Genomic DNA, 21,221 nt, shown 5'->3' with positions numbered 1-21,221 from the left:
ATATATTACACTGAGAGAGACAGACAGAGACATGTGCACTAAACCTGGACTCAAACCTGTTCCATCTTTCTCAAATTCAGCGGTCTGAAGGACTGACAGACGCACAGCGAACGATAGAAAGCAATAATGAAGGAGCGTTATGGGAACAGCCCTTTGCTAGCATTGCATTTCCCAAGGCCAGGAAAGGGAGGAAATACACTAGCTGCATCTCCCTGACCTCTCTGACTCTTAAACTACCCCCCATCCCACCACAGCCCACCCTCACCCTCAACCTCCTCCCTTACCCTCGGGGGTTCCGGCGCAATGTGTAAACCAGACAGCCGAGCGCATCCTGGAATGGCCAAACAGAGGAAAAGGACGAGAGGCATGAAAAGAGGGATGAGGAGAGACTAAGCTCGGGCTGAAAAGGCTTGACGGAGAGCTAATCTGAGGACCACACAGGGTCCTGCCTGCTCTGCTGTCACCTGTAGTTAGTATGTGTGTTCATGTGTGTGTGGGTATGTGTGTGTGTGTGTGTGTGTGTGTTTGTGTGTGTTTCTCCACGATTGAGTTAAACGGTTCTCCGAAAAACGCTAACCTTTGCGGTTACAGACGTTTTTTATTTATTAGAACCAAAAATCCATAGTCACCCTTCATATCAACCCCCCCCCCCACCCCCCCACTGTACTCGCCCTTCCATATTCACATCCACCCTGTACCCCCCCAAGTACTCACCCACCTGTAATAACCCCCCCATGTGTCCGGTACACAATACCCTGTAATCAGCTCCTCTGTACTCACCCCCACCACGTTACCCCCATACTTGCAGCCCTGTAATCTCCCACCCATACTCACCCCCGACCTGTACTCACAATCCCATATTCACCCCCCAGTACTCACCCCCCATACCCGAGTACTCCACCGCAACTCCCCCTCCCCCCAGTACTCACTGTCCTCGCTGTGATTAAATCATAAACACTTTGCACCTGTTCAGTAAAAATCACATTAGTTCGTGTGTAAAGCCAAAATACAGCTCATGGCGGTACAAAACATTAGCACACACACACACACACACACACACACACACACACACACACACACAATGACCACAAAACCCCTAATGAGACTTAACGATATTGTTATTAATAATAAAAAACGTACGTTGCTGTTTCTAGTTAATGCCCTCGAGTCTTTTTTACTTTCACAAAAGAATCAGATTTGAGGTTTTAAATCTAGACTTTAAAGAAGTTTGTAGTATTTTTTTTTTAAGTCAATTGTATCATTATTTTAACAAGTATGAGCATCACACTTCCATTAGACAATTATTTTGTGTTCATCGAAGCATTTTTCATCTTTATTATGTAACATAAATAAATAAATAAACAAACAAACAAATATATAAATAAATGAATGAATAAATAAATAAAGACCTGTCATCCACAGCAGAAATAAACGATATATTAAATATTTTTAATATTTGTAAAGATAAATATTTTGTTTTTTTATCTTTTCAACCCTGATTATTATTATTATTATTATTATTAATAATAATAATAATAATAATAATAATAATAATAATAATAATAATAATAATAATAATAATAATAGTGATATGGGGGGCACGGTGGCTTAGTGGTTAGCACGTTCGACTCACACCTCCAGGGTCGGGGTTCGATTCCCGCCTCCACCTTGTGTGTGTGGAGTTTGCATGTTCTCCCCGTGCCTCGGGGGTTTCCTCCGGGTACTCCGGTTTCCTCCCCCGGTCCAAAGACATGCATGGTAGGTCGATTGGCATCTCTGGAAAATTGTCCGTAGTGTGTGATTGTGTGAGTGAATGAGAGTGTGTGTGTGTGCCCTGTGATGGGTTGGCACTCCGTCCAGGGTGTATCCTGCCTTGATGCCCGATGACGCCTGAGATAGGCACAGGCTCCCCGTGACCCGAGGTAGTTCGGATAAGCGGTAGAAGATGAATGAATGAATGAATAATAGTGATAATAATAATAATAATAATAATAATAATAATAATAATAATAATAATAATGATGCCCTGAAGGCTCACAGTTCAGCTATTGTGAGATTATTGTCATTTTTCTATTTCTGCTATTTGACACCAGAGAAACAGTCGAACACGTCGTCCCGTGTTTGTTTATACGACTTTCTGCTCCAGTGGCCTCCAACGGTCAGTTCAGCTCTCTGAGGAAAAACCCAGAGGAACATTTTCTCTGTCTGTATCTCAGGAGATTCTAAATCGTTCGGGTTTCACGCGGGCGCCGACTTTTGCTAACGTAGAAATTACGTAGAATTGTTTTTATTTTGTTTCAAATCCATCGAAGGTTCATTTCAGGTGTAAATTTCCACCAAATAAAGAAAAGAAACGTCGCGTTATGGACAATTATTTTGCGGTTAGTCAGACTTTTTAATCACATCAGATGACGGTGAGTTTTTCAGCTGACCGTGATGAATAAAGTAGCGTTTTTGATGAGCATCAACGTAGAAAGGACTGGAACATTGTTACAGACTTAATAATCTCAAGACAAAGGCTCAGTTTCAAAATAAATAAAAGAATCTTGTGAGAGTGAAGTACTGCGAGTTCCTGCGATGACGATCAGACACTAAACTTATTTTTGACTGAAAGCTCAGAGAGAACTTTGTATCACTGTGTGTGGGTTTGAAGACACAATGTTTCTGTCAGACGGATACAACAGCGTGAAGAATTTCAGAACAAGGTGTCAGTGCTGGCAGTGAAGTAAAAAAAAAAGATAAAAAAAAAAAAAAAAAAACGCAAGAAAACGCAGAGGAAACAAAGTATAAAGTGTGAAACCTGAATAGCTGAAGCCTGTTTGAATCCAGCGTGCGCTGAGGTCGGAGAATAATGTTTCAGAAACGAAAATGGAAACAACAGGAGATACGAGTCGCGAAACATACGAAAGGACAGAAAACATCAGAAAACCTGAAATCGCACGTGAGCCGAAAGCGTAAAGAGGTTTTTGTTGTTGTTTTGAAGAAGAAGCAGAAAATTAGACGGGTTTTTTTTTTTCTTGTCCATTTTGGAAAACAGCAGGATGTTTTTCTGCTACATTTCAGGCTTCTTTGAAGTCGCTGTAAATGAGAGCGAGAAGCAGCCGTCAGATCGTGTGCAGGTGTCGATCAGAAAAAGCCACGATATAATGGAGGCTCCTGTCTGGGGGGAAAAAATACACCATGGTCCTCAGAAGAAGTGCAGAAGCGTCATTAAAACCACTCGCTGCTTCCGTACAGAAAAGGGAAGCTAATCGATGCTGCTGTAATGTTTTCACCTCGTAACGTTGATAATAAAACGTATGACATGTCGGTGTTTAGACGATTAATAAAATGGAAATGGAGGAGTGAAAAAAACAAAAAAAACAAACGCCTCGTGGGAAATAATCCAGTAAGAAATGTCACAGCAGGGTTTGATCCTGAGCTCAGGTTACTGTGTGTGTTAGTTTCTGGGTACGTTAACCTCTGGGCCTCTAAACATTTCTGGCATTTGGCAGACGGTCTTATGCACAGTGACTTACATTTTTATCTCATTTTATGAGAGTTAAGGGCTTTGCTCAGCTTAGTGGAGCTGGGGTTTGAACTCACGACCAATCCACAACTAGTCCAACACCTTAACCTCTAAACTACCACAACCCCCTCAACTGAGAGAGAGAGAGAGAGAGAGAGAGAGAGAGAGAGAAAGAGAGCGTGTGCATCTCTGTGTGTTTGTGTGTGAGAGAGAGAGAGAGAGAGAGAGAGAGAAAGAGAGAGAGAAAGAGAAAGAGAGAGAGCGTGTGCATCTCTGTGTGTTTGTGAGAGAGAGAGAGAGAGAGAGAGAGAGAGAGAGAAAGAGAGAGCGTGTGTATCTGTGTGTGTGAGAGTGAGAGAGAGTGTGTGTGCGTATCTGTGTGTGTGTGTGTGTGTGTGGGTGAGTGAGAGAGTGTGTGTGTAACTGTGTGAGAGAGAGAGAGAGTGTGTGTATCTGTGTGTGTGTAAGAGAGTGTGTATCCGTGTGTGTGTATCTGTGTGTGAGAGAGTGAGAGAGAGAGAGTGTGTGTATCTGTGTGTGTGAGAGAGAGAGAAAGAGAGAGAGAGTGTGTGTGTATATCTGTGTGTGTGTGTGTGTGTGTGTGTGCGTTCTCACCAAACATGTTAATCGGTACAGACATGAACACTTCTATCGTCCCACTGGACAAAACAAAAAAATGTTGACATTTATTTATACCATGAAGAGAACAAGTTTAGAGATATGAAGAAAGATCCTGTTCATTATCATCCACACGAACTAGCGGCACTGTGTCAGGATTTTAAAGTTCATCCTCAGTAAACGCCTGATTACGGAGCAGCGGATTAGATTACACTGCTTGTTTGGGGAAATTATATCAACTCAGTGTGTTAGAATCAGGATTTCATGATGTTGCAATTCAATTCAAGTTTATTTGTATGGCGCTTTTTACAATAGACATTGTCTCAAAGCAGCTTTACAGAACGTAAACATAGAGCAGGAGGTAAACATAAGGAATAATATAAAGAATTAATATAATAAAAAATTCAAGATTTTATTAGTTATATATAGTTCACAATGTCTATGTATTTATCCACAATGAGCAATATTTGTTGGATCTTGCAATTTTTTTTTTTCTTCAAATTAGTACAGATTCGGATCGAGACGTGACATGTGACATCATCACCATTCGACCATTCACGTGTGTGGAGCTCTTGTAGAAAGCCATTACATAAGGTGGAGATTAAAGGAAGACTCGCGCTCTTACAGTTTTCTGAAAAAAATTAATTCATTCATCTTCTACCGCTTATCTGAACTACCTCGGGTCACGGGGAGCCTGTGCCTATCTCAGACGTCATCGGGCATCAAGGCAGGATACACCCTGGACGGAGTGCCAACTCATCACAGGGCACACACACACACACTCTCTCATTCACTCACGCAATCACACACTACGGACAATTTTCCAGAGATGCCAATCAACCTACCATGCATGTCTTTGGACCGGGGGAGGAAACCGGAGTACCCGGAGGAAACCCCCGAGGCACGGGGAGAACATGCAAACTCCACACACACAAGGCAGAGGCGGGAATCGAACCCCCAACCCTGGAGGTGTGAGGAGAACGTGCTAACCACTAAGCCACCGTGCCCCCTCTGAAAAAAATAAATAAACAAAAAAATTCAAACATGTTTAGCCACAAAACAAATGAAAAAAAAAATTCCATGGTAGAATTTTACATAGAAAGAAAGAAAAAAAGTTGACACATCATTCTGACATTGCTGACATTTCTACACGATTCATATTTAATAATAATGTAAAAAAAAAAAAAAAAAACAGGTTTAGACCACACCCCCTTCATTTTTTTACCCAATTACAGCGGGATCATGTTTCACTCTTGTGCTGTAAAAGATGTTAATGAGATGTCTGCAATCTGCTGTGATATCATTTAAGGCACAGGAACGTTCAATCAGTATCCTGGCTGAGGCTGAGGGTGAGGCCGAAACGTGAGAAATGAAACACAGTCCCTTTTGTTTCCTTCTCTCTCTCTCTCTCTCTCTCTCTCTCTCTCTCTCTTGCTCGCTCACTCGCTCACACGGCTGTTCCTGTTACACCCTCTAGGCCGTAAAAGCCGTCACCTAATATGGCACAGTCGTCAGGCCTTAAAACTCCGCGCACACCCATGACTCAATAAGCGCAGAAAGCTTTCCTTCAAGACGAAAGGGTGTGTCATGGGATGTGAACAAAAATAACAATAATAATATCAACATTGCATCTGTTCTCCACCCGGTGCACTGAGGTGCACGGAGTTCTGGAGTGGAGAAACAGGTGAAGCTCAATCTGACAAACTTCAACAATAACCTCAACGCTGAAGTCAGTCAACACGTGTCGGTGTGCTTTATTAAGAAGCTTCACCCGCCTTGACTTGTAGCACATGTGCGTCACAAGAAACACTGAGGTGTGTGTGTGTGTGTGTGTGTGTGAGGGAGGTAAAGAAAATAAACACAGGAGCGTCCCAGGCGAAGCCGGTCTCCGACGCTGAGTCAGCGCTTCAACAGCACCGTTTCAGAGACCAGATCAGATCAGTGATATTTCACTATAAAATTCGTCGTAATTCACACTAAGACTCGTATTTGTTTGCTTTGTCTTCTGAAGAAATAAAAAAAAACGACGATCAAACCGACGGTGAAATCTTCACTGGAATAAAAGAAGCAACAGCGAATGCCATCATTTAATTTATGTCTTTTAATTATTGTTTAAATGAAAACATCACGGGGGTCACGGTGGCTTAGTGGTTAGCACGTTCGCCTCACACCTCCAGGGTTGGGGGTTCGATTTCCACCTCCACCTTGTGTGTGTGGAGTTTGCATGTTCTCCCCGTGCCTCGGGGGTTTCCTCCGGGTACTCCGGTTTCCTCTCCCGGTCCAAAGACATGCATGGTAGGTTGATTGGCATCTCTGGAAAATTGTCCGTAGTGCGTGAGTGTGTGAGTGAATGCGAGTGTGTGTGTGCCCTGTGATGGGTTGGCACTCCGTCCAGGGTGTATCCTGCCTTGATGCCCAATGACGCCTGAGATAGGCACAGGCTCCCCGTGACCCGAGGTAGTTCAGATAAGCGGTAGAAGATGAATGAGTGAGTGAATGAGAGTGAAAACATCATTGACGAACAAAACGACTAAGATTTTACTATTGTTCACTAAAAAAAAGCTGAAACAAACAAAATGCTTTTCGAAACATTTGCCGTTTCTGGCATAATCCCGTGTTTTGTCACGTAATTATGAGATCCCAAGTCATGATTGAGAGATGACGTCATAATTATGATGTCTGTCACACTTAAATGAACCTACTTTACTTTGTGCAAGTTTCTGTTTACAGCTGAATTTCATGGAGAAACGACATACACAGGATATTTTAGGATCTTTAAACATTGACTGTGAAGCCTGGACCCTTGTCAGAGTAACAGCTCAGAGAGGCGCACTGATTGGCTGGTGTCACTGTGATTGACAGGGGAGAGGGTGTAAGCCCCACCCACTCAGAAGCACCAGCTCTGATGTATATTGTTACCAAATCACATAACAAATAGTAATAGATAGCTAAATTAGGTCAAGTTTCAACTAATATAGGCTAATGGGCTTTCTGAGATAAACACTTTAACAGTATAAGGAGCTATTAAGGAGCTGTGTCTAACACACACACGCACACACACACACACACACACACACACACAGTCATCGTGTCCTATGCGGTAAGCAGTGGGATGAGTGGGGAGACGAGGGGCTCTCATTAAAGACGAGTCCGACTTTCCTTTGATGAAGAGACGCAGATCGGCTCGGCCTGGCAGCACATGAAAGCAGCGCCTCGGATACTCCGACTCAAGATGCACACGGAAGACTAACACACAAGGATGAGAATGCACACACACACACACACACACACACACACACTCCTGAGTGCTGAGAATCGCAGAGGTGCATCGTGAGACACTTCAAAGCAAAACAGCTGCAAGGACAGACTTTATTTGATAACTGACCCTCACACACACGCGCGACATGAAAAACAAAAATTAATAAGGAGCTGTATACGAATCTGATGGAGAAAGCTGTGTCAGATAAAAGAGATTTAACGTCTGTATACAGCACTGAGGAATCATCTGAGAGAAGAACTCGGACAGTTCAGCTCTTTATTCTGAAATCTAAACACGTTCACAGTTATGACTGCGTTTTTTCCTGCAGGTTTTATTTACATGTCAGTTTGAAGCCTCCAGTCAAATTCATTAATGTTGGACAATGAAGATCATGCCACAATTCTTCATTATTGAAGGAAGGTAATTGTCACAATTATGAGATACTAACCATGATTATGAGGTACAAAGCAATAATTATGAGATACCAGTAATTATGATACCAGTCATAATTTCAAGACACTCTCATGATGCTTAGAAACTCATGTCAAGTCATGATTATGATTGAGAAACATCATAACTTTGAGATACGTAGTTATGATTATGAGATACAACATTATAACATTGAGATACTTAGTTGTGATTATGAGATACCAAGTAAAAATATACCAGTAGTTGAGATACCAGTCAGAATTTCTAATTTGTAATGTTTAGACAGTAGGCCAAGATTATGAGATAGCGATGATTATGAGATACCAAGATATTACATCGGATTTTTGAGATAAGTCTTAATTTCGAGATGCTCTCATAATTTTAGATACTTTTTCATGATTATGAGATACCAAGATACTAAGGCATGATTGAGATATTTAGTCACAATTTGAGATAGTCAATTTGAGATAGTAAATTTAAATAGACAATTTGAGATTTGAGACAGTTTCACACTTAGTAATAATATTGAAAGCCTGTCATAATTTTTAGACAATTAGTCATGATAATGATAAATTAGTCATAATTATGAGATAGTGTGTCTTATCTCAAAGTAAAGACTTAGCGTCTCATGAATGTGATTTGTTTTCTCGTTGTTTTGAATCGATACCAAATTTTCTTGTTCAAGTGTCAGAACTGCGCTTCTGTACACATTATCAGCTGCGACTTAAACACTTCAGATAATCCACTCATTAAAACATGAGATAATCCTTTCCAATACTCGTGTGTTGCTTATTGTTGTGTGTTAACACATCGAGCAGATTCAGATCAGCCCCACTGTCGATGCACTCACTGTTCAGCGTGTAAACTGCACCGGGATCCAAAAGCATACGTCAGATGAATGACTGCAGATGGAAATAAAGTAGGAGTGAAATAAAGCCTGAGACAGAAACCACAGAATGATTTATTAATACATTCGTCAAGCACCTGCAAATCTTCCTAAATACTGACTTTACCCAGAAATCCCACGCTGACCCGCTGACCGAACAGAACAGCGCTCTTGTCCGAGGTGAAATCCTGCCATTTGTGGAGCGGCGTCGAGGTTCCAGTTCGAACTCTCGCACCGGGGCGTAATTTCACACACGGCCAATATTTAAATTCCACCTGTGTGTGTCTGGCAATGACGCAAGACTGTACACACACACACACACACAAATATACACACACACCAGTTTTACTGTGTAAGAGTTTACTGTGTGTGTGAGTGTGTGTGAGAGTGTGTAATAATAGCAAAAGGGAGCGGATTCCAAAACGGCATCCATGCAAATACTTGTGTGTGTGTGTGTGTGTGTGTTATTTACACAGAAACATGGTTTCTGAACAATGCAGTTGAGCTTTTTTTGTTTTCCGATTTGGACGACTGCAATCTGAGAAGGAAAAAAAATGTTGTTTGTACTCAGATGTTGCTTTAGAACCATAGAGGAACAAATGAACTTCTAGTGCTCCATGGTTATGAACAGCTCTGTGTTGCTGTGGGGGCGGGGCTTAAACAGGTCAGGGCGGGGCTTAACAATGCTGATGTGTTGAATATTTAAATAAAGCCATTATTACAGAAATAAATAAACAAATAATATGTCAGATAAATAAATAAATAATATCTTGTTTGTTTTACATAATTAAATATTAAATAAAAGATGTCATTGATTAATTTCATGTACAGCTCTTTGAATAATCCTAAAAAAAAAAAAAACACTACCTTTATCCTTTACTTTATCTACCTTTTCACATTTAAATAAACAAACAGCTCTATAATATATTTACAGAAATATTTAAATAAAAATGTTATTACGTAGTTGCAGCTGTAGTTTCTCGACACACGCTACAGGGTTTTAGAACAGTGTCGCCTAATTAAATATTCATCTAAATGTAAACAAGCAAGCAATTAATGCACACGGAAATAAACGTCAGCAAATAAATCAATCAAATAAAGAAAAAAAAAATAAAATTCTCAACAACATTTTACGTTCAAATAGCTTTCGTCAATTAATTAAATTTAAAAAGCCATCTAAGAATTTATACATTTCAGCTGCACCTTCAGGAATCAAGATTTTTACTTTCCATATTTATGACTAATAGCTAAATAAAATATTTAAATTTACATTAAAAATGATTTATTAACTATTTTCTAGTTTCTAAACAGTCTACATGAATAAATAATCACACGTGTACATATAAATTTTCTTTTTTAGATTTTTTTTGAAGCAGTCATCTTTAATATTCTCGCAGCTTCAGGAATGATAAATCTCATGGTGTTTGGTGGTGTTTACTGTTATAGAGTGTTTATAGAGTGTTTATATAGTGAGAGCAGTGTGATTTTGGGCCGTACGCTTCCCATACACCGAATATTTCCACCTCGTTCCACCCTTTATACAAGTTTTATAACAAAAACACATCCATTGTGTAACCAGCTCACAGACTCCACCTGAGATCAGTACAGCATGACTCACAACAACACCTCTGTGCATGTTGCTGTGTTTTTTATCCGTTTCTAGTTACATGTCATGATGGTTCCTGTTCCCGCTTACCTTAGACCAACGTTCAAGCAAACGTTCCTACATTCTCTCATTCGCCGCTTCACCAACCTCTTGCTCTCTTTCCCCCTCTTAACACAAATAAGATGCCCGGAAAAAGCTTCAAAACGAGGAGCTGACGCTGGAGACTCCTTCCATACACGTTAACCAAGCATCTGGATACTTTAAGCTGCCCGTCCAGTTACCATGGAAACGATAAGGGATTATTGGGAATGTTGCACATCTGACCAATCAGAATTCATCAGCGCTGTAGAAATGTGAGCCTATGATCTGTGGCACACACACACACACACACACACACACACACACACCTGGTCGAATGTCCCACATGCACACACGGATACACAGAGACAGCTAGTAAGGAGCTCTCCATGTGTATGCATGCATTCTGTCTTTCTCTCTTTTTCTTTTTCTTTTTCTCTTACACACACACACACTCACACTCACACTCACACTCACACACACACACACACAAGGTTGCAGGGCCCTAATGAGGCCCTGAGAGACCCTGCTAGCCTGTCAGTCATCCACTGCACCACGCTGACATGTGGCTGACAACAGAAATGAGCTATTTACTGGCACACACACACACACACACACACACATAACAAGGGTGAAGTGTGTCGTTAATATTCTGCCCAGATTCACACCTCGTCCTTTTACCCTTATTAGAAATAACAGATTAAAATCAGTTCCTAATGAAGAATGTTGTCATATTTTTACATTTTTTTATTATATATTTTTTTAAAAGTAAAGCAGAATAAACCAACACAACAGAGGAGAAAAGGTTCCGCGACAGCCACCGACATACGTTTAAAATGTATTAACGTGTGGAGTGTTTAAGACTGAATTTTATCTGCAGTTAATATTTTAACACATAAAGAAGAAGACCAGGTGTCACTTCCTGTAATAATAAAATTGATTATATTATAATTGATTATATTTAATCAGTACACAAGTTCAAGTTACACTTTCTCGGCATAAGATTGTGACGTTTATTTTTCCCTAAACGTCAAAAAGTCTTTCGAATGAATCAACAGAAACGTTTTTCCTTCAGCAATAAGACGGAGAGCTTCGTATCGAGACGTTTTGAAAGATTTTGAAATCTTGAGCTCTGACAGCCAATCAGATTCTCATATTCACGATCCCGCTCCTGGTTCTGGATTCTGATTGGTCAGAAGGCTTCGAGTAATTTTTCTCTAACGGCAACTCGGTAGATAGACTCCCAGGTTACTATTAAAGCGCTCGTTGCTATTGCTTCCATGAGTCTCCGGTTTTAGAGGTGTGTTTTCCGGACATCTTCATGACAGCTGAGTTTATGCTTTATTACGTTTTATTAAGAGGAAAATAATAGAGGCTGGTAGAGAAGGAACAAACCGCTGCTATAACGTTAAATGTAGCTGGAAAAGGATAAAAAATGCCATGTGTAATTTCTTCTTACAGCAGAAATGAATATGTACGCTAATATTAAACTTTAATATTTACTTTACTTTACTAGCTAACATTTTGTCAAACAAATCTGTTTTTTATGCTAATCTGGTAGTTATTGCGCAAAAAAAAAAAACCTCGGCATGTTTTGAGTAAAGTTATTTTCTTTTTTTCATTAACGCAGGTCTGAGATGACACATCAGCGACGTTTGAGATAACAGATAAAAGAAGCTGAGAGTAATAGAACAAAGCATCAAGGAAATGAAGAAAACAAGAAAATGCTATTAGAGATAAAGCTGCTCTTCTACCATGTTTATAGGAAACAGGACGTGTACCTTTGGCACACAAACCTGCCCCGCTAAAAAAAAAAAAAAAAAAAAGGAAAAAACCTTCTCGGTAGCCTCAGCGAATCCCCCGGATCTGAGCCAAGAGCCATGAGCTCCTCGAAGAGCTAATGACCCGTACAGAGTAATCACCTCAAACAAACACTTCATCAGAGGTGCTCAGACATGTCCACCTGGCAGCACACACCGGTGGGAGAGAATACACACAAACACACACAAACACACACTAAGGAGCTCGTTTGTAAGACGGTAACTCTAAACTCGGGCCGTGTCGTTGCATGTTTCTTCAGGGCGGGCCGGGTTCGGACTCCGATCACTTTAGCCCAGTTCAAAGCCGAGGAGATTACAACTCGGATCGCATGAGCTAAGATGCTAATAAGGCTAATAACGCTAATAAATACCAGCATCTGTGAATGTTAAACAGCACAAAAGACAATAAGTGACTGGAGCTACTTCTGAGCATACTGGCCTGTTCTGGCTCTTGATGCTACACGTTTGTAAAAATAACATAAAAAGTTAACGCTAGCGGTGCGAGATTTAAACATACATTATATTTAATATGTTTACTTTTAAGGGGGCACGGTGGCTTAGTGGTTAGCACGTTCGCCTCACACCTCCAGGGTTGGGGGTTCGATTCCCGTCTCTGCCTTGTGTGTGTGGAGTTTGCATGTTCTATCCGTGCCTCGGGGGTTTCCTCCGGGTACTCCGGTTTCCTCCCCCAGTCCAAAGACATGCATGGTAGGTTGATTGGCATCTCTGGAAAATTGTAGGTAGTGTGTGATTGCGTGAGTGAATGAGAGTGTGTGTGTGCCCTGCAATGGATTTGCACTCCGTCCAGGGTGTATCCTGCCTTGATGCCCAATGACGCCTGAGATAGGCACAGGCTCCCCGTGACCCGAGGTAGTTCAGATAAGCGGTAGAAAATGAATGAATGAATGAATGAATGAATGAATGAATGAATGAATGTTTACTTTTAACATTGAAGATGAACAAACCCTGAACGTCAGCGTTAACTACAGCTGTGTTTGGCTAATCTACATTCGGCTAATTGCTAACCTCCATAAATACAAATACAGATAAACCTACACAAGTTAGCTAGTTCTAATGAATTCTGGATTCTGATTGGTCAGAAGGTCAAAAGGCAAAGGCTTGCTTTGATACGTTATTGTTTCTATGGTAACAGCTCAGGTTTTCTCTAAGGAAAAGTTTATCAAACGTTCACGGAAAGAGTCTCCACTGACAGAGGTGATGTTTTCCATCGTTTTTTTTTTTTTTTTACGCACGTTAAATATATCTTAGAGAGTTCTTTAATAAATTTAATTAAGTTGAGAAATCGCTGTGTTGTAATAGAGGAATAAAACACTTCGGAACATAACGTTAAACAGTATTATGTTATATCTTACGTCTTTCCATGATTAACTAAACTCAGGTCTCAAGGCATAAATATTGGCACCTTGTTTTTCAACCATTTTGAATATTTGTTAAAACAGCTGGCGGAGTTTTAAAAATAATAATAATATAAATAAGTTTTTATGTGGTTCATACTTAAGATAAACATCTGAAATAATGTTTAAATCAACTTGGGAAATTCAATCTTTTATATATTTATCTTTATATTTCTAATCGTAGTTTATTTGTTGTTTACTTTTGCCTTTAAAACTGATTGGTAATATTAATCATGTTTTTTAGCCTTGCTATTTGAGTCTGTCGTGCAGAAATCCTGGTGTATGACAGTGCGATTTTTTTTTTTATCAGTCGTTGACCCATGCTTGTGTGTGTGTGTGTGTGTGTGTGTGTGTGTGTGTGTGTGTGTGGCCCCTCGGTTGCTTCTTGGTGGGAGGTTTAAGGATCATGCTGCTCTTAGAGGATTCCGTCACTCCGGTATGAGTAAAGCTCTTACCAACAGACCTGTCTTATCCTCAGTATAGCACCAAAGTACCACTGGACAACACACACACACACAGCAGGGACCTACAATTACAGCAGTACCGTGTCATTACAGACTTATACAGCATGCTATTATCACACCCTTATAGACAGGAGAAGGAGGAGGATGCCTCGAACCCTGGCTGTAAACTATAAACAAGATGAAGCCAAGCAGGACTTTCGGACCTGGGTCTTATTAAAAGAGAACATAATCCTGTGTGATAAAAAAAAAAAAAAAAGATCACCAATAGGCCCCTACTCCTATTCAATTAGTCAAAGTCATAAAAGAAAAAGAAAAAGAAAAAGAAGAAGAAGAAGGAGGAACAGGGTGGGGGTGTGTGGCTCCTCCATTGATGGTCATGCCCTAGTTGTTCTTTTGTGAAGTTTTAGCAGTGATGGAGGGGGTCTACACGACACGTGAAGCATACCGTCTGGGAAAGCAATGACATCATCAGTCTCTGCCAGGGCCAGTGGACCATGAACCAAAAAAAGGTTTTTAAATACAGGAAAAAAAAAAAAGAAAAACAAAACTCTAAAAGCCACATTTCTAGTACGAGCATTTACTGTATACTCTTCGTAAAGGTCTTATATTTTTAATTTTGTACTTTTTTGTAACCTCGTACAGGTTTAAGTTACATCTTTAGGCTTTAATAGAAAAGAGATCAACCAAACTACTTGGGCTTGTGTAATTAAGCTCTCTTTTTCTGGATATTTTTATACTGTTGAAGAGTAAAACGGTCATTTATTGTGTGGCGCATCACATAACTGACATCACGACCGCATCTACAGGCACAAGTGACCACTCTGAAACCTCAAACGTAGAACAATCCTCAACTAATTCGCTTTTTCACAGTTATTTCTAGACCATAATCTGGGTATCTGCGTATTAACAGTGTACTTCATCCTTTAGTGCCATGAACACCGTGTACTTGCTGGCAAAGGTTTGCGATGTGAGAAAATTGGGTTGAAAAAAAGTAATAATATTTAGGTAATAAATAAAAAAAATTTCTTCTGTCCACAGAAAAAACATCTGAAGATGATGTTGATCTATGAATATCTGTAAATATCCTTAATGTAGGTCAGTATGAGCCAATCATCATCCATCTCCACACTAACCCTAACCCATCATGACCTTAATAAAGTATTTTGGAGACGGAAATCACACTAAAATATGCAATACACAGTGGGCTAAAGGAGCGAAAAATATTTTTGGAAAAACACTGATGTAGGCTGATGCCAGGGAACTTATTTAAAGACGCCCCCTTGAACAAACTGTTCCTTTAAAAAGCTCCTCTCCCTGATGAATCGTTACGATTCACTTCACTGAATCGATTAAGGGAATCATGATTCCTTTGATTTATCAGCGTCCAAATAAATATACTTACAGGCAAAAAAAATAACGTTTAGATATATTTTTGACAACCTTAACATTCACTTTTTTTCTTACCTAATAAGTCATTTCTTCGTCAATTTGTTTGTTTGTTTGAATAACAGCTATTCTGCACGTCTTCCTCAGACGTGTTGGAGAAATAATAATAATAATTAATACTAATAGAAGAAGAAGCTTAATGTACTTTAACCGCGATTAAATGTCTTATATGAACACAAAAGCCAAGACAACAGTTATGGAAATGAGTTGGGAGTCGATTCAAACGACTCCTCCATAGATTCCTTCTCGCGAATCGAACGCTCGTGTCGTTTTTCAGTACCGACTCCTCCTCTGCTCCGCGTCTCTAAACGCGCTGCGCTCGCGCGCACTGCCCCGACCAGCAGCTCAGCGTGCACGCGAGCGGACAGATCGCTCTCCTGTCTTACAAAAAAAAAAAAACAGGCTTCTTTTCTTTCTTTCTTTCTTTTTTTTTTTTTTTAAACACAGTCGAGACACCGCGTCGTGCCTGTGGAAGGGATTAAAAAACATTTCTCCTTTATTTTTTTAAAGAAAAGAAGCCGTTTTCCGTCGCTCGCGCACGTTTTTTTTGGGTTTAAAAAGTCTGTCTCGCGACGTGACCGTTGAAACTTTTTTTTTTCTTTGCAGCTCAGCTAAACTACAGGTTACTTGTGGAGCCGAGCGAATCGACACAGAGTCGCGAGGCGGGAAAAATAAGGCACAGAAAGTCGACTTGTTGCAGTCGGAAGTCGAGTTTGGATCGTAGGAAGCGAATTTCAGCCGCTTTGGGAGTTTTGTGGAGTCGCTGTTGTGTTTTTTTGAGGCGCTTTTGTTCTCACAACAAGAACGAGGCTTCACTCGGTCACCCAACCGACTCATTCACTCGACTCCTCCATCACAGCCGACAAGTTTTACTCGAGTCTTGCAACACTTTTTTTTTTATTTTTTATTTTTTTTAGTGTTACTAAGGTGCTGGATTTCACAACGTAGTCATGGACAAGCTGGATTTCGCTCCTGAGGATTACTACTGAAATAGTGGTGTTTTTCTTTTCTATTTTTTTCTTTTTTTATGATTATTTTTTTCATGTTTTTTAAACCCCTTTTTTATTTTCAATGCTCCACCAGAACTTGAGCTGAGACTTTGTTGTTTTTAACACAGAAAGCTATCGCGCCTGAAACCGCGCGGTTGTTTTTGTTTGGTTTAGTTTTTCTTGGATTTTGTGTGGCGCGCGCGCGCACGTACGTTACCACAGCCGACATGCCTCAGCTGAACGGAGGTGGAGGAGACGAACTCGGGGCGAACGACGAAATGATCTCGTTTAAAGACGAAGGCGAGCAGGAGGACAAGACGGCCGAGAGCGTGTCCGCAGACAGGGACCTGGACGACGTCAAGTCGTCGTTGGTGAACGAGTCGGAGAACAACAGCAGCTCGTCGGATTCCGAGGTCAGTCCGAAGAGTTTAGGAAACAAAACCACGCTTATAAACCAACCCCTACGAGTTAAAAAAAAATCGTATCAGAACGACGAGAGAAAAACAAAAAAAACAAAAAACGTGTGTACTGAACCTGACGTACTGCGTAGCGTGCTAGTATGAGAGGTCCCAGGTTGCCATGGTGACCCACAACCGCTCCTGCTTAGCTTAGCACGCTAATGTGGGTTTGGTTTAAAAGCTTTAGATTAGTGTGTGTGTGTGAGCGAGAGAAAAAGAGTGTGTGTGTGTGTGTGTGTGTGTGATAGAAGTGTTTCATATCTTTTCCAGCCGACCGAGAGACGCCCACAAGCTCGCTCCGAAGCCGAAAGTTATGAGAGAGCCCGAGAGTGTTTTACTGAAGGTAATGTTCGTGTTGTTGTTGTGCTTTATTTCACTCTAAAAGCTTCGCTAACATTTTTTCCCCACGCCGCCATTTGGCTCTAATTCTTTCCCCCGGTCTTCGTTTTCCTCTTAAAACAGCGCTGAGGAGGCAACAAGATGGAGGAGGGTTGTTTAAGAGCCCTCACTACCCAGGTTACCCGTTCATCATGCTCCCTGATCTGACCAGCCCTTATTTACCCAACGGGGCTCTGTCTCCTACAGCCAGGACTGTGAGTACACACACACACACACACTCTCTCACACGCGCTCCATGTCAACGCCGTGCACTTTTAATGAGCCCACAGCACACACCTCTAATGGCCCGTGTTACTGTGTTACAGCAGTGGTCATGTTTTATTTTTATTTGTTTTCTCCTCGTCCCAGAGCTCCTGCTGAGCTTTAGTGCTCTGTTTGAGCTTCATGTGGAATATAAAGTTCACCCGTGAGCACCAGGTTTACGTTACGGCACCGAGTCGGCCGTATTCGTTTGACCCGTGTGTCCTAAATGAATTTTCGGGGTCACCTCGAGCTCCCGGACCGGGAGGACGGACGGTAGCCGTGTCTGATGTGTACGTACGGAGCGACGGCTTTGAGCTTTGTCTGGAAACCAAATAGTCTGTTAGTGGGTCATGTGACTAACACATTTCCATACTGTATATGTGCAACAAACTTGGTAAACACACCTAAAACCCTCAGAGAGCGTCACGTCTCTGACACGTAGCTTCTTATTGGTTGTCTAAATTTTGTTCTGCGTTTTTTTTTTTTTTTTAGTTTGTTTGTTTTTTTAAAGGTATTGTTTTAGTTTTGGAGCCGAGCGAAAACAGCAGGATGACATATAACGCAATCTTTTACCGACTTGTCACTTCGGACAGGTTTTATATATATATACGTGTGTGTGTGTGTGTGTGTGTGTGTGTGTGTCCTGCATTTCTTTATACAAGGTACAATATGATGTAATCATTCCCCACACATGCTTTCACAGTTTGTTGAAAGAAAACAAAAATCTGACATGACAAAAATCTCAGTGATTCCAGACCTTGCGATTAGATCCCTAACACAACCACATGTGAAACTAATCCAGCCTGAATAAGGCTTAAGTCTAAGTTTGATTAATGCACCAGCAAACAAAAGCCCTAAACGTATTTACTTGGAGCGTGTGGTATTCACAGGCCTGTGTGTGTGTGTGTGTGTGTGTGTGTTATGACTTCATGTTTTATATCCAGAGAGATTTAGTGACAGGACGTCGTCCCGGTCCTCGCCGTGCTGGTGCCAGTCTTTGTCTCACTGTGTCTTGTGCTTGGCTGTCATCCTCATGTTTGTGTGTGAAATGCTTGGGGGATAGAGCTAACACCATACCAAGCACACTTCCAATCAGAGCTGCCTGACGTTTGCCAGCAATTAAGTGTCCCGAGTTTGCTTGTTTTTCCCGAACGAAAATTAAATTAAGAGGAAGGCGAGAGACCGAAAGGTGAATTTCCCTCCGCAGTCAGATACACCGACACGTCCAGAAAACGGGCTTCGTGTCGGAGTCTCTGTGCTTAAGAAGCGTTTTTAAAAAAAAAAAAAAAAAAAAGCCGTGTGTGTGTGTGTTGTGTAGATTAATCTTAGCCCTGCCCACAACTCTTCTTATATTAAATCCTTTAGGTATTTTTGTGCTTGTGTGGTGACCAACTGAGGAAGAAAAAAAAAAAGAGAGTCTAGATTTTTTTTCCTGGTGCCAACGCTGTTTTTGTCTCGTGTAAGGCGTCAGGTTCTGGATGTTTGTGAAACCTCAGATGCCTCATTTGTTCGAGTTTAGCGGCGTGTTCTGGGAAAGTTGACCAGCCCTTTTTTAGCTCGTGCACTGGCTTCTTTCGGTGTCGCTCGCAAAAGAACTCAGCGGGTATTCATGTCAGGAGAAAGACAAGTTTAGACCTCTGCAAAAGTGAAGCTGGCTTACTTTTTTCTCCTTCTTTCTTTCTTTTCTTTTTTTTCCTTTTTTCAACGTAAACTGAAAAACATTTCTTCTAAATCTCTGGGTTTCGCCTCTATTTATTCCAAACCCACAAATCCCTCTCCTTGCTTTGAATCCCAAATGTGTTTTGACTGAATTTGACTGAAAAGTAGCACAAACCCCCTGTCCCTCTTCTTCTTTTTGCCAAACTTCTCCAGTTTTTTTCCCCCTCCTCTCTCTCTCTCTCTCTCTCTCTCTCTCTCTCTCTCTCTCTCTCTCTCTCTCTCTCTCTCTCTCTCTCTCTCTCTCTCTCTCTCTCTCCCCCTCTCTCGTCCTCTCCATTCAATTACCGAGGCGTTAGGCCAGCATTGTTATTCAGAGGGGGTGCTTGATGGCTTCATTGCGCCTCTCCGTAGGCCCTCATTAGCGTAATGGCCTCTCCTTACGCACTAGGTGCATACCTTTGCAGAGATCCTCTTTTGTTTCTTAGCATATACAAGGCTTTTTTGTAATCTCCATCAGCACATCTTCTCTCTTCTCCCTCCTCCTTCTCCCCGTTCCTCCATTTCCATACTCCTCTAATAGCGCCAGCTTCTTCGTACTCGAGACCAAGTTTAGCTCGAATTTGTCTTCAGACGGTTTTATAGGTTTTTATCTCCGCTGTTTTGCATAGCTGTTAGACACGTTCGTGAACTTAGATCAGACATCGCAACGGTGTTCGGGGAGGCGCTCGTGTTTTTCTCCACTGATTAAATCGATTAGGAATTCTTTTTAACAGCACACACACACACACACACACACACACATTGCGTAAGTAAGTAGTCTGATACACAAATTGTGCCAAGACTTGTGTGTGAACTTATCAGATTTAGCCTAAAGTGTAAGTCAGCGGGACGTGTACACGTGTGCGAGGCAGACGAGCTCAGCCTGTCAATCGACACCTTTTCCGTCTGAACCGTGGCTCAGCCGCTCGAGCGGAAGGCATTCTTTGCATAGTTACACACCGGTCTTAAGCCGTGGCCTTCGCAGCACTGTACCAGACGCAGCTGTCAGAATCTCCCCAGGACCTTTCCAAACGAACCGACGGAGGTCCCACGTTCGTCCGCATCTCAATCATCCACCTCCTCCGACGCAAACTGCCGAGTTTGGAAACAAACGCACAAATACGCATCCTGTTTGCCAGGAGGATAAGCATTTAGTCCTCGCTTACACCCCCCCCCCCCCCACCCCCCGTCCCACCTCGTCTGGAATGCAAGTAAGCGCTCATGCTGTTCTCGCAGCTCATCCCGAGACGTCAGGACGAGATTTGTGATGGTTGACAGGCAGAGGGATTTTTATTTATTTATTTATTTGTTTGCGAACCTGGAGTCTGAGGGCAGCGCAACATTCCAGCGCATTTACAAGCAGCACGAATCTTAGCACGCGAATCCGAATCAAACACCAGCGAATCGTAGGGCACGCTGACGAACCCCCCGTCGTGTTCCACGTCACACCAAGGACAGGAAGTGGAGGGGCTTAGTGCAGGTAATTAATTAATCTATCATGGCTGCCAACGACAGCGTCTAACCTCCAAATTTCCTGGGACAAAGTGTCACTTAGAGAAAAACACACATGTAATGAACCCAGGACAAAACCTTTTTTTTTTTTTTTTAGACTCGAGCCAAGAAAAGAATCCGAATGTAGAGAGGCAGAAGTAAACATGATCTTTTCCAGATCTTTCTCTAGATCTCTTTTGTAATTAGCGTCTTTTCTTACAGATTCTTGTCCTTTTTCAGGGTTAAACTTAGAGCCGATGCAGAACTTTTCCAGACACAGTACACACAATACGTCAAATAGTTATTATTCGCTTTTCCCCAAGAACGGCAAGAGCTTCACGTCTCGTTTTTAACAGTCAAGACGCCTCGGAGGTTTACAGACGTGAGCAGCATATGAAATAAGAGAGCGGGAGG

At 41.5% G+C, this 21,221-nt stretch overlaps 1 protein-coding gene across 1 annotated transcript in view; it reads left to right on the top strand.

Moving 5' to 3' along the window:
- The first annotated feature begins 15,901 nt into the window (after nt 1-15,901).
- Nucleotides 15,902-21,221, top strand: part of tcf7l1b (transcription factor 7 like 1b) — a 36,957-nt gene continuing 31,637 nt past the window's right edge. Inside the window, exons 1-3 of the mRNA XM_060881025.1 lie at nt 15,902-16,931; nt 17,247-17,319; nt 17,439-17,569. Coding sequence (XP_060737008.1) covers nt 16,746-16,931; nt 17,247-17,319; nt 17,439-17,569 — 390 coding nt within the window. The 5' untranslated portion in view covers nt 15,902-16,745. The remainder of the gene's footprint in view (nt 16,932-17,246; nt 17,320-17,438; nt 17,570-21,221) is intronic.

Source organism: Tachysurus vachellii, chromosome 11 (genome assembly GCF_030014155.1).
Source record: "Tachysurus vachellii isolate PV-2020 chromosome 11, HZAU_Pvac_v1, whole genome shotgun sequence".
Lineage (NCBI taxonomy): Eukaryota > Metazoa > Chordata > Actinopteri > Siluriformes > Bagridae > Tachysurus > Tachysurus vachellii.
The sequence above is the reverse complement of the archived record's forward strand: the minus strand, read 5'-3'. Positions and strand labels throughout refer to the sequence as shown.